The 13,627-nt window shown below is 33.4% G+C and overlaps 3 protein-coding genes and 1 pseudogene across 3 annotated transcripts; 1 reads left to right on the top strand and 3 right to left on the bottom strand.

Moving 5' to 3' along the window:
• Nucleotides 1-4,264: 4,264 nt before the first annotated feature.
• LOC112527201 (agamous-like MADS-box protein AGL62) lies at nt 4,265-4,780 on the bottom strand (the record flags this gene model as incomplete). The annotated part of the gene is made up of 1 exon (XM_025137671.1): nt 4,265-4,780. A coding segment is annotated over exon 1 (516 nt), but the record flags the coding sequence as incomplete, so codon positions are not given.
• A 3,452-nt stretch (nt 4,781-8,232) lies between these two features.
• On the bottom strand, nt 8,233-8,904 carry LOC112527162 (agamous-like MADS-box protein AGL61). The gene has a single exon (XM_025137627.1). The coding sequence runs from the start codon at nt 8,902-8,904 to the stop codon at nt 8,233-8,235; it is 672 nt and encodes a 223-aa protein (XP_024993395.1).
• A 1,107-nt stretch (nt 8,905-10,011) lies between these two features.
• LOC112527046 lies at nt 10,012-10,553 on the top strand (annotated as a pseudogene).
• A 1,343-nt stretch (nt 10,554-11,896) lies between these two features.
• Nucleotides 11,897-12,445, bottom strand: LOC112526997 (agamous-like MADS-box protein AGL62). The gene has a single exon (XM_025137465.1). The coding sequence runs from the start codon at nt 12,443-12,445 to the stop codon at nt 11,897-11,899; it is 549 nt and encodes a 182-aa protein (XP_024993233.1).
• Nucleotides 12,446-13,627: the final 1,182 nt, after the last annotated feature.

Raw genomic sequence — 13,627 nt, 5'->3', positions numbered from 1 at the left:
ATTGTGTTTATCTGCAGTTAGTTACACGAATTCAGATATGGGATGAAATCGGATAGGGATGAACGGGTTTAAAAGTTTTTAAGAGTTTTAAAAGTTTTAGCCAAATGTTTTATAAGACAGTATAGATACATATAGGGAGAGCAACGAATTTCCGCGGCCTCCCTCAAGAACTCCCTATCCTCGGGTATCTCCATTTCCGACGACGATAAACTTCTCTCCTTTACAGGTCGACGCATCTTCACGGTTCTTCTCTTTTCCCCATCTTCATAGACAACTCCAAAGTTGTCTAAATGGAGACCATATCTCAATAGATCTTCTTCACAGAGAGATGCATATTGACAGGAAAAAAAGAAGGGTGAGGGATCAAAGCAGAAACAGGAGAAAGGTTGATGGTGGTGGTAGTTGGTCACGTACGGTGTTGGAGTAAGGAAGACAAGAGTGGGAAAAGGGAGGCGCTGGTGGCGGTTTTGTTTCTCGCCGTAGATGTAGCAACCGGAGTTGCAGACCGTGATTCGTTATGAATTTTTGGTTTACCTTCGTTGATGGTCAACGTGAGGGAAGAAATAAAAAGGGTGCCGGTATGGCCGTATGGGGGATTAGATCATGGGAGCCATACAAACGTCTATTTAAAATTGTATCTGGGTTTCCAGTTTAGGGAGACTTTTTCAGGTGTATTGAATGGATTAGGTGCTGTTGCGGTGGTAGCCATGGTGTTTGCAAAAATGTCAAAGAGGAAAACGATGAAATCGATCTACGTATGCCATGACTTTGTAAAGATGCTTACATTAAACACTCTTTAAGGAGGCAGACCATTGGATGTGAAGGCAACCGAACCGATTCAACCATCAATTGGATGTTGGGAAGACGGTGAGGAGGGAGGCAGCAAGGAGAGAACGAGGAGGCTGTCGGAGCAGAGGAGCAATGTGGAGGAAAAACATAAAGAAATCAGGAACTTATGAGTTAACCTGGTTAGACCACCGATTTGATGGTATACATCCCCACACGAAAGGAGGGATCTTTTATCCACCAAAGGAAGACTGAAATCACAAATTTTTTATTTAACCCTCAAATTCGTGATAAAGATGGAATGGAAGGTTTGTATTAATTTATACTAAAACTCTACATGAATCAAATCAAATTGATGTGAATGCTAAAAACACGAATTTTCGAGTTCAACACTTCCCATATCAAGGCGAATGGCCCTACTGGATTATGGGCATGGTCGTGCTTACGTTTTTTCTCAGGTTTTCATATTTTGTTATTCGTATCATTTTTTTTTTCCAACAATCACTCGTTCAATAATTGATTGAAATTAATAATCCACATTTTGTTTATTTTGTTTTATATAAAAAACTTATCTGATATTTGAAAGTTTTTTATTTGAACATTGTCTCTTAGATAATAATTTGATTAGAAATTGTGTAGATTCTATATTAATCACTATAAATTAAGTATGTTATATTATTTTTTTAAATTAACTTAAATTCAGATTTTTATTTAAAAAGACGTGTTATAGTTGACTTTTGAATTTCCGTTCAATACATTCAGAAGACAAGCCGTCTTCTAAAAATTAATTGGTGCGGTTACCATATTGATTTTATTTGTTAAGTTATATGATAATTGTTCTTATTTTTAAGTAACTACTTAACCAGCCAATTAAGTTAACCGGTGAATAGTTTACCTATTTAAGGTGTAATACCTAATTTTAGGGGGTATTTTTTTGTAAAATAAGAAAACTTAAAGGGCTCAAGCTGTTGAGGTTTAAAAGTGAAATTAAGGAGCTCTACTGTGAAAGGCCAAAGCAAAGCATAAGGGCCTGTTTTGCCAAAATGGCAATACTTTTGAGTTATGGGGTGGTTTTCATGCCATTTTCGTCGGCGGGGAGTTTTGGGGCCGCGTTTGGCTTCATTTCTGCAACAATTGAATCAAATAAAATGTGAGAGTCATCGTTTCTCCATTCCGAGCAAGAGCCTTCTAGGTTTTCGAAGAACCGTCAAGAATTGTGATAGAAATCGGTCGACGAACGAGTTAGGGTTTGTTCAAGAAGACTGACATTAATTTGAGGTAAATTCCTAATCACACTCACTGATTTGCATATTTTTGGATTCAGATTTTGTATAACATGAGTTTAGATGGCTAATGATGGCCATGGGCAGCGTACTTTTTTTTGGCAAACGCCGCGGCGGCGAGATTGAAATAGCCCGACTCATTAACATGAGTTTAGATGGTCGGCTTATTACTTCAAAATAATATCCTGTACGTTTATCTCAATGCTTCAACCAGCTTATTCGCACCAACGCTATAGGGTGACCACTTGCAACTTAAAAAAAATGGCTTATTCGCACAACATTCCCTCTCTTGTCTAGTTTCAGTCAAAAAACTTACCTCCCCTACCCCTAGGTTAAGACAAGCACCATCTATTTTTTATTAGGAAATTGACTGAAATAGTTAATTCGATCAAAGTTTTTCACTTTTTAGCAATTTTTCATATTTTTTTATTAGAAAATTGACTGAAATAGTTAATTGGAGCGGAAAGTGAAACAAATATGAACACATAAAAAACCAAAATACAAACAGACCAAGTAAATACGTAAAAGACGAATATGAGGATTTATGTAAATCGACAAAAGATTTCGCACGGAACTCATAGACAATATAATACAAATGTGGTACGATCACAAATTTCCTAAAAAAGATTAAACCTATTTCAATAGTCCGCATGCTTAGATCTATGATAAAGATTCATATCTATTTACAAAATTATTCCTAACCAAAAAAAGTTAGACTTTACGGTTCTTATGGGTTGAAAATGAGATTAAGGATCTGTTTGTTTTTTCAAAATTAGTTCTTAACATATCTTAAGTCTGATTCATTCAGACGTTTAACTATTAAGATCGTTTGTTTTATTTTCAAAATAAGTACTTAAAAACTCTAAATATTCTCTGAAATTCTAAATGGTAAACGTACCTCTTAATCCTAATCCGTCATCTATCAAATGGTTTATATTTTGGGGGTTGGGAGAGATTTGTTATCAAAACTATTTATCTTTTACATTTTTGTACTAGTTTAACCGACTCAGATTTAAGACTTCAGACCTAAAAATAAACAATCTTACTGATCTAGATTTCAGACTTCAAGACCATCTCTTATAAATCAGAAGTGAAATCAGACTTCAGACTTCAACATCTTTTAAAAAACAAACATCACCTAATTGTATTTCAAGTCAAACTTTTATAAAAATCTTTGATAAACCAGTCCCTTGTTTTCATCCGAAAACAAACCAAAATTTTGTAACATACAATGCTTGACCTCATTAGATCCCAAATTAAGATTTGATCGACTCAATAAAACTAATTCATATTTAATTAGATCATGATTGATAATGGCTTATATATAAAATAAACAAAAAGGGAAATGATGTATTACAAATATAAACCTTAATAATCCTTAAAAAATTGTTTTTTTTTCTCGTTCCCAAATTAATAAACCCCACACAAGAGATATAGATTATAGCAATACAAAAGAAGCTACACATCGGTAGCTAATTAAACCAATCACAAACATACCCATATTATAGTTTCTTATCAAGTTCGAAGAACAAATTACAAAATAACCTTTAGAAGTAATTGCGATTTACTCCCAAGCACACCAGCCACTCCATGCCCATAAAACCTTCTTGAATAACTCCAATAGACATCCGATTGTCTTGAATCAGAAGCCTGAACCCTGCAAATCAGATAAATAATTTAGAGTTACAGGATATAAAGCTAGCCCCAAAAAAATTATTAAGTAGTTTTCAGTGTGCTTTCATTCATTTATTGGAACAGTAAATATCATATCCGAAAGTTCCAATGTGTAATAGTCATTTTGCAGCAAAGTGTATTTTTAAGCTGGTATAAATTTAGAAAGATGACCCTAACAGTCATAGACTCCAGATGCTATTCATGATTATAAAGACTAAAGAAAAGGAAGAGTTTTGTGCCCTACCACTAATACCACAAACAAATTATGTATCAGTTATTAGTATTTTAATAAAACTTCTTTTTTGCCCTCTAAAAAACACGAACAAAGTTGATTTAATATTAGACCTTGGGAACTTAAGAACAGTGTCTCACCTGATTCAACGACTGAAATGGGCATATCCCAGTACAAATCCATGAGGTGACATGGATAATCCAAGTCCAGAACCCTTCATCACTTCACTGGAGTCACCACTTCCTCCCATAGAACTAGAGATAGGAACAATTGGCATTGGGTTAGCTACTTCTGAAAGATGCCTTTTGGCCTGCTCTCCTATGTTCTTTTTCAGTACCTCCATAGCTACCTTCAACTGCTCAAGCTCTTGTAACCCTAGGTTCTCTATAGGAGCCTCCCACCAATGATTATCTTGGCCTACTTTTCTGATCTTGCTAAGCTCTTCGCTTCTGTTCTTCTCAATCTCCAATTGACCATTCACACAGGTGAGTTGCCTATTGAGTTGGTGGATATTGGCATTGCGATGAGCCTCCACAAGTTGAGATGTGCTTGAATTYGGTGGAGGATTTTGTGTGAGGAAGCGATCAACAATCGTCTCAACAGATGGATGGCCAAAGGAGAATACCTTTTTACCCGGGGAGAAGACAACGACAGCGATCTCTACCCCACACAAGATGCAAAGCTCACTCGCTTTTTTGAAAAGACCGGAACGGCGTTTGGAGAAGGTAACTAATAAGTTGCTTACTTTCACCATTCTTTTCATTTGGATCTTTTGGCGACCTTTGCTCTTTCGAGCGGTAATCATTGGAGGCTGAGAGGAATTTTTCATGTCGAGCARCAAAAGCAAATTTCAGGGTTTTTTTTGTTGGTGTTTGATCTTGTAAGAAAACTTGAAGGATATTTAAAGGGCTTATCTTGCCTTACAAATTGCACAATGTGTTGAATGTTTTCCCATTTGGATATTTCAAATGTAAATTTAGTTCCATATAGATCGTGTTTTAATGGCTTTCCTAATGGATTAATTATTAGTAAATTTCTTCCCGAATTCTTTGAGGAAAAAATATCAAGAGATACCATATATATAATAAGAAATTTATCAATTACAATATACTGTCAAGACTTCCTAATTACTATAATGGCCTAAACATACCCAACATCAATGCCTTTCCAAAATTTGTTTATTGTACAACATTGTATTTTCGTTTATTAATTCTTATATCAATATTGTATTTATAAACTATTTCTTACTAAGAACGTTGCGCTTTGAAAAACCTAATTATTATAGCAATGAGTAACCGATTATCCTTTAAACTTCTATCCCATATTTTTGAAGTATATATATATAATATTTATAAACGGCAAAATGTAACATTTAAAAACTATATATTTGCTACAGATAGTTAGTTACAACTTAGTATATAATGAGAAATCGATTCATTTCATGTGATATTGTCTTGTGCTTGTGTGTGTACATCAAACCTAAAATGACACTGTGATATCCCAATGATGTTCAATTATGGTTTGTTGTGAATGCGGTTGTGTGATGATTCGTTTATTGGAACCAACTTTAAGGTTTTCAAAATTACAAATATTGATGAGATGCTATATTTTGTAGATTTCATAACAAAAAGAGGTAACGATGCATTATTCATGTCTCTCGTTTTCTTTCATGAGATGCTTTCAGTACACCAAATTTACCATTGGAAAGAGAAAATATGGATACAATTAAGAATGAATGTATCTAACAATCTAAATAACCTTTCTATGAAAATGGGGAATGTCTTTGGTGCTACGATTCATGATAAAAACACGAACATGTCAATTGATTTTGAAGACTATTGTCAATTTAGCATAAGACAACAGAATTTCATTAGGTAATTCGAATATCAGATCCCGTCCCCTCATTGCATTGCTAATGCTTGGATGGCATGCAGGAATCCTTATCAAGACAACATCAACACTAGCAAAATCAAGGAGAGAATACCATAATAATGATTTCAACCTTACACAATGTGCAAAGTTGTAGCTTTCTTGAAGATCCCTGACCGTGATCTCTTTGAGAAATCTCTTCAAAAAAGTCACTCGTAGATGGTTTTTTAATAGGATTTTGTGATCTTGGTCTTTTGGTGGCCTAAGCTTGGTTTCTTAGCAAAAGCATGAGATATTTTAATGAAAATGGATGTCTTGGATGATGAATTTTCAACTAAAACATGGCTGGCTGGCAATTTATAGCTGTTCTTTTTYGAGGTTTACTTGAAATACGATGATATGGAAATGAGTAAATCTTAGTTTGATTCATGGATATCAAGACGGTCATGAATTTGTTGTTAGTATCTTCATAAGGCAAACTATTTGACAACACCGTGAGTAATTCCTTTCCTAAAAGGAATTTTTCGATTAATTATTAGATTATTGTGTGAACCTTGAACAAGGCTTMGATGCAAATGCAACTATTAAGCCGACCACGTTAAACTTATCGTGGTCATCAACTCAAATTTTCCAAAGTATAATTATGCCGRTCACCTTAAAGATGAACTAAAACTGACATAACATTAATTAAAATGATTTATTTTTCTCRGAAATACTAATTATTTTCTCTTTCCATCATCTTTACTCGTCATCTTCTTTTTGTAAATTTATATTATGGATTATTTCTAAATGAATCCCTATATTGCTAAATATATCCCCATCCCATTTCACATTTTTATTATGTACATGTGACTCGAACAAGCTTCTGTTGTAACAGTTTGACCAATTAAACTAGAAGAAATGCAAAAAGCCATATCACCTTTACTAAATCATCACGAAATCTTCCCTGAACAAACATCCACAATACCAAACTCTATTTGAATGTTGTTTTTAGAATAACGATCGTCAAGAGAACAACCAAATTAGGTGTCATATGAAACAACACATCCCAACTTATCACCCATGTGCAATACATAAGTCGTGTTTGTACCTGAAACCGGCTGCAAATTCTTTAACAAACTTGGCATTACAAATCCAAAGCTTTGATCCCACTTGTTGGTATCATATATTCAAAAGGTACTGTACATGCTACAATAACATTGGGTTTGTACGACGCTTAAAATTTCAAAGCATCCTAATAACATATTTTATATGATTTAAGTTTATTGGACCATACTATAAAGTGTCTCATCTAAAAGTGTAACAATATGTTTTTAGAAAACTTTTAGGCGTTTTAAAAAGTTTTTTAGGACCATTTTGAAATAAAACGTTGTATTAACTATCTTATATGAAGATATTTGAAAAAAAAAATATAATATAAAAAGATGGATTTACAGGGCACACTATCAAAAATATCTTATAAAATATTTGATAGGACTATTTTAAAAACTTTATAGAAAAACTTGTTAAAAAGCCTAAAATATAAACCTATTGTATAATTTTAGATTGGACATTTTATAATAGGATTTTATAAAATTAAGTCGTATAAAATATTGCTATTGAAACACTTAGACATTTTAAGCATCCTATAAAACCAATTTTAATGTAGCGACAACTCCGATACCCATTGTTGGGATTAGATCATATGGTGATAAAGTTGCAAATTTTAATCAAGAACAACGATAAATTAATTTGTACGTGAAATTTACCAACAACTTAACCAATGCGAAACAATCTTGGATCAAATAATCAAGAAGAGTTACATAATATATAATAATTAATCAAAGAAAAAGCACAAGTAATTAAATAATCAATTATTCGTGAATATTACAAAATTGACACATGAAAGGAGGAGGCTTTATTGATCCAAATAGAGTTACCGAGTACAAAATGATTACGAACCAAAGTCGCTGTGATTAAGCTTAAACAAGCTTGTAACTAATCATCAAAAATCTCTCCAAAAACTCGTGATATGTTGAGCGTAACCCCATGTGAATTTATATAACAAAACCCAACGAATCCCAACACAGATTGATATTTCACAATGAAAAGAGACTTGAAGTGATTATCAACTATGTAACGTTCATACATTTAATTTATTAAAGCTTTTTAACTCATGATACATTTAATTGATTTAAAGCAAATTAAATTATGAAATTCCAATATTAAATTTTCTTTGATATCTTTTGTAACTTCTTTCTTTGACGAACACGATGATGACCCCATTTCTCATAACCATCGTGTGCCAGCGAATGAATAAGCATGTAAATCCATTAAAAMCCATAGAGTAGCTAGTGAGGTACTAACTTACAGAACTCCCAATACATCAAGAAAATGTATGAATTAACCTTAGAACAAACCATGGTCATAGCCATATCCATAACCATAGCTATGGATGTGAGACGCACCAAACGATGCTGATATGATAGGAGCGGGTTTGATCTCATAGTGATCAATACCACCACTAATACTATTATTAGTACCGAAGATTGGCATAGAGTTAGAATTCTCGAATAAAAGCTTATTAGCTTGTGTAGCGATAGTCTTCTTGAGTTCCTCCATTGAAACCTTCAGTTGTTCAAGCTCATGGAGAATCAGGTCTCCRATTGACGCTTCCCACCAAAACTGGCTCTGGCTCACCTTTCTCATTTCGTCTAGCGTCTTGCTTCTTTTTGTCTCAACTTCTAACTCATTCAACAAGTGCATCAGTTGCGTGTTTAGCTCAGGAATGCTAGCTATCCTACGAGCCTCTATGAAATGTAAACTTGYCGAGTTAAGATTAAGGTTTCTGGTCAAAAATCTATCAACAACTGACTCGACTTGTGGATGTCCAAAGGAAAAAACCTTTCCAGCAGGAGAAAATACCAGAATAACAATTTCAACCCCACACAATGTGCAAAGCTCACTAGCCTTCTTGAAGAGCCCTGACCGTCTCTTCGAGAAGGTTACTTGTAGATGGTTTTTTATYTGGATTTTTGCGATCTTGATCTTTTGGCGACCCAAGCTTGGTTTCTTAGCCATGGYTTGTGATCTTCAAAAGAAAATTGACTGAAAATGAAGGTTCTTGGATAATGAGTTTTGGACTAAAATATGGCAATTATTTATAGAAAGAGAATTCAATACTTATTTTGGAGTTTTAATTGCATTGAATGATGTTGGAGTTACAAAATCCTTTTATTTAATTCCTGGATAACAAGACAATCAATTTCTTGGTTTTAATATCATTAGGCAAACTCTTTGACTTTTACWTAAGTTACAAAGTCAACACCTTGACTTTGTGGCATGCCAAATAGTAAAGAGGTATGTTACATTGAGCTAATTAAAGTCAAACTTATAATTTGTAGGTTCAATTGTGAATGATTATTGATGGATGAAAACTATGGTTTCATAAGAAATCCACCATCATTAACTAGAATAATATCGTAATTCGTTTTCAGTAAGTTATAATTAAATTAATTTAATTACGCAATTGTCTAAAAGGGATTATTCAATTATTATATATTCTTTACGCGTCGTTTAATATATATTAGTGTTTTACTTATATATCCATCATTTTAAACAAATATGACTATTTATGCCACAAGTTTGCAGAGGTGGCCTAATCGATGCATTTTGCATCAAAGTAACGACGGGTTCACCACAATATAATCGAGTAATTGATCAAATAATTCTCCTTTAGCAAGTTTTTCGACAGCTTGATTTAATTATTACTTACTGAATATGTATTATGATCTAGTTTTAGCTAATGATGGTGTATATTTTTAAACCATCAGTTTCATTCTCTAATAATCATTTACAATTGAACCTGCAAATTATGAGTTTGACTTTAATTGGCTCAATGTAACATACAAATTAATTTACTATTTCACATGCTACAAATTCAAGGTGTTGACTTTGTAACTTATCTTTGCATGTAAAAGTCAAATAGTTAAAAACAAGAAATTGATTTTCTTGATATCCATGAATTAAAAATGAAGATTTTTAACTCCCAATCAATAATTAATTGCAATTAAGACACCACAGTGAGTATTTACTTAATTCGTCGCCTATAAATTATCATATTTTTTTCGAAAGATCGTTATCCGAGATCCTCCATTTTTTGTCATATTTCTTTGAACCTCTGGTGCTATGGCTAAAAAACCAAGCTTGGGTCGACAAAAGATTAAGATAGCGAAAATTCAGATAAAAAACCATCTACAGGTAATCTTCTCGAAGAGACGGTCAGGGCTCTTCAAGAAAGCTAGTGAGCTTTGCACATTGTGTGGGGTCGAAATTGCTATTGTGGTATTCTCTCCGGCCAGAAAGGTTTTTTCCTTTGGACATCCTAAAGTCGAGTCAATTGTTGATAGATTTCTCACCCGGAACCCAAAACTTAACTCCACAAGTTTACATGTCGTAGAGGCTCATAGGATAGCTAGCATTCCTGAGCTAAAATGCAGCTGACGCACTTGCTCAATGAGTTAGAAGCCGAGAAAAAAAGAAGTGAGACGTTAGACGAAATGAGAAAGGCTAGTCAGAGCCAATTTTGGTGGGAAGCACCAATTGAAGACCTAATTCTCCATGAGCTTGAACAACTAAAGGATTCAATGGAGGAACTTAAGAAGAGTGTGGCAATACAAGCTAACAAGCTTTCTGTCGAGAATTCTAACTCTGCCGATTTTCGGTGCTAATAATAGTTAGTATTAGAGGTGGTGTTGATAACTATGATATCAAACCTCCTCTTATCATATCATCATCTTCTAGTGCTTCTCACATCCATAACTATGGCTATGGCCTTGGTTTATTCTAAGGTCCATAAACTTTTGTTGATGTATTCGGAGTTTTGCTAGCTAGCTAGCTACTCTTATTGAGCAACTATACCACAGTGAACATCAGGTAGTATATATACACATTATATGTTATCTATATACTCGATCACTGGGGAAAAAGAAGATTGTGTAAGAACCATGGAAATAAAACTTGGCTCCCATACTTCCATCTCACAGTATTTGCAAAACTGTAGAGCCTAAGTTTACTATAGTCTCCTCAAGGCCACTCTGATCTTTTATCTTCAAGACCCCACGGTTAGCAAAAAGAACTACAGAGGGTAACTAAGTAATATCCATGGGCAGAGATAGAAAGGAAAACCTGAAATTCCAAGACTCAACAAAAGAAGGCTCGATTGACGAAATGATCCATCAAAGTCTCAATAGAATGTACAAATTAAATGACGGAAACCAGATGCTAAACAACAAGAACAAACTTTTTCAAAGTGTTGATTTCCCTTCTATGAACAATCGTTTCAAGAAATTTGCCACTTGAAGATCTTCTTTACGAAAGAGAAAAAAACTCGCGATAGCTCATGTATAGTATCTACGACTTGCCACCCTCCTTCATCTCATAAAAGGATATGTACAAATGCAAAACTAGATCTTCCTCTCCACTTAGCCTCCTCCTACACTTAATTTTTCGCTGTTACCAAGATCATATATTCCTCATTACAACATTACCTCCACTAGTTTCTTATGTTCTCCTTGATTGATAAGGGGAAAAACACCCTCTTTCATCATGTTGTATTCGTAATAATATGGTTAGTAGTTACCTCAATACTTAAAATGGAACTAATATAAATTTCAATCTTATAGAGGATATCGATGACCATGTTGCCTTGTGTTGGGCAAGCTATAATCTGCAAATTATGGAATAACTTGCAGTCAAGACACAGTTTAACCCTATCTTATTATAAGCATAATTAAGTAAATCATGATAATTTATGTATTATATCAAGATTACCATGTGCTTAAAATCGATGTAATGAAAGGATAATTATTATTAGTCCTCTTACAAGAAACATAAAGAGTTGGGAAGCCTAAGCAATGATAACCCTAACAACGTTAAATAATCGACCTAGAATTGAGAAGGAAAAATGAAGACAAAAGCATAGCCTTAAACGGATTAAAAGCAGAATTAAACATCATTGATATCCCAACATAAACCCATGAAAAGTCATGGAAGATCTAAATCCATACTCCGATCAGTTTGATGGGCCAGCACCATCTGCCCCCATAGACCCAAAGCCAGGAATTATTGGTGTAGAGGTGGTAGCAGCCTCCACCGTAAGCCTTTCGGCTTGCTTCTCAGCATTGTTCCTCAATTCCAACATTGCCACCTTCAATTTCTCAAGCTGTTCGACATCCAAAGTCTCTATCGGAGCATTCCACCAATTACGATCTTGCCTGTCTTTCTTTATTAAGTCCAGTTCTTCACCGGTCTTTTTCTCAGATTGCGTTTGAGCAACCATGTTGGTAAGCTCCCTGTTGAGTTGTTGGATGTTGGCATTGCGGTAAGACTCCATATATTGAGACATGCTCGGATCCGGAGGAGGAAGTTGTTCCATGTAGCGATCTAAAATCGCCTCAACACTTGGAACTCCATACGAGACTGGCTTTTTGGTTGGGGAAAGCATGATGATGGCAAGCTCCACCCCACAAAGGGTGGAAAGCTCGTTTGCCTTGCTGATAATACCAGAATGTCGCTTTGAGAAAGTAACCGCCAAGCTTTTTTCATCTAATATTTTTGTCATTTCAATCTTTTGGCGACCTTTGGTCTTTTTGACCGGTATCATTTTGGAGAAAGTTTTTCTAGTAGGGTAACAAATTGGGTTATTTTTGTTTCTTGTTTGCTCTAGGAGAAAATAACAGATATTTAAAGAGCCTTCTTGCACTAGCTGCAGGTGTTAGGTGCGTTAATAATACCATAAAAGTTTTTTGCTTTATGGATTTTTTTATTTTAAAATAAATTTACTTCTATATATGTTGGTCTTGTTTATCCGGGTTGGTTGTAAGGAAAATGGTAAATGCTTTGTGTATCTCCAATATATTCTTCAAAATTTCTCCAAGGGAATAAAAAATTACATCTATTTTCAAGAGATTCTTAATTTTAGAGATTATAATATTGATTATATTATTAAAATATCGTATACATATAATAAAATATTATTTCTCTCATAAAAATTTAACCCCCATGGTTTTTATTGGTGAAATATAATTAAAAAATATATCTTTCATGGTAATCATTTTTAGGAAATTCTCCAAATTTGGAGAATTTCATACCATCTCTCATGCTTTTTCCATTTTGGAGAAAGTTTTGGCAGATCTTTTGAAACAAAAAATTGTCAAAAACCTTAATTTTTTCTATTTTAAAGAATTTGTTAAAGATACTCTTAGAGCATATCCAATGATTCATTTATATATTTTTCTAAGTAAAAAAATTTAAAATTTTTAAACAAAATTACAATGAAAATAGTTTTATAACTTTAGATATTTAATCACTGATTATATTATTTAAAATGTTCAACACTCTTCACCCAATAAACTTTTAAACAATCCTGTCAAATAAATTTATATAACATTGTGATTTTCATCAAACATTTTAAAAAATGGTAATTTTTAAAAGCTTTAAAAACATTTTTTTTTATTTTGAAACATTTGTTAGATTTCTCATTTACAGCCTCAGCAATAAACATTTTAAGCAATTTCTTCATTTTAAAGATTTCAATATTAATTATATTATTTAAATATTTAATACATTAATTTTTTACCTAACAGATTTCCAAACCTTTGAAATGGTAATTTTCAATAGCTTTAAAATGTAATAATCAATTGAACATATTAGGCAAAATTCTGATTATTTAAAATATATATTAAATCTATTTACATATAAATATGGCTATAAAAAAATTCTTATATTATTTAAAATATATATT

The sequence above is a fragment of the Cynara cardunculus genome (genome assembly GCF_001531365.2).
Source record: "Cynara cardunculus var. scolymus isolate 2C chromosome LG 1, CcrdV1, whole genome shotgun sequence".
NCBI lineage: Eukaryota > Viridiplantae > Streptophyta > Magnoliopsida > Asterales > Asteraceae > Cynara > Cynara cardunculus.
Note: the sequence above shows the minus strand (reverse complement) of the source record. Positions and strands in the feature narration are given on the sequence as shown.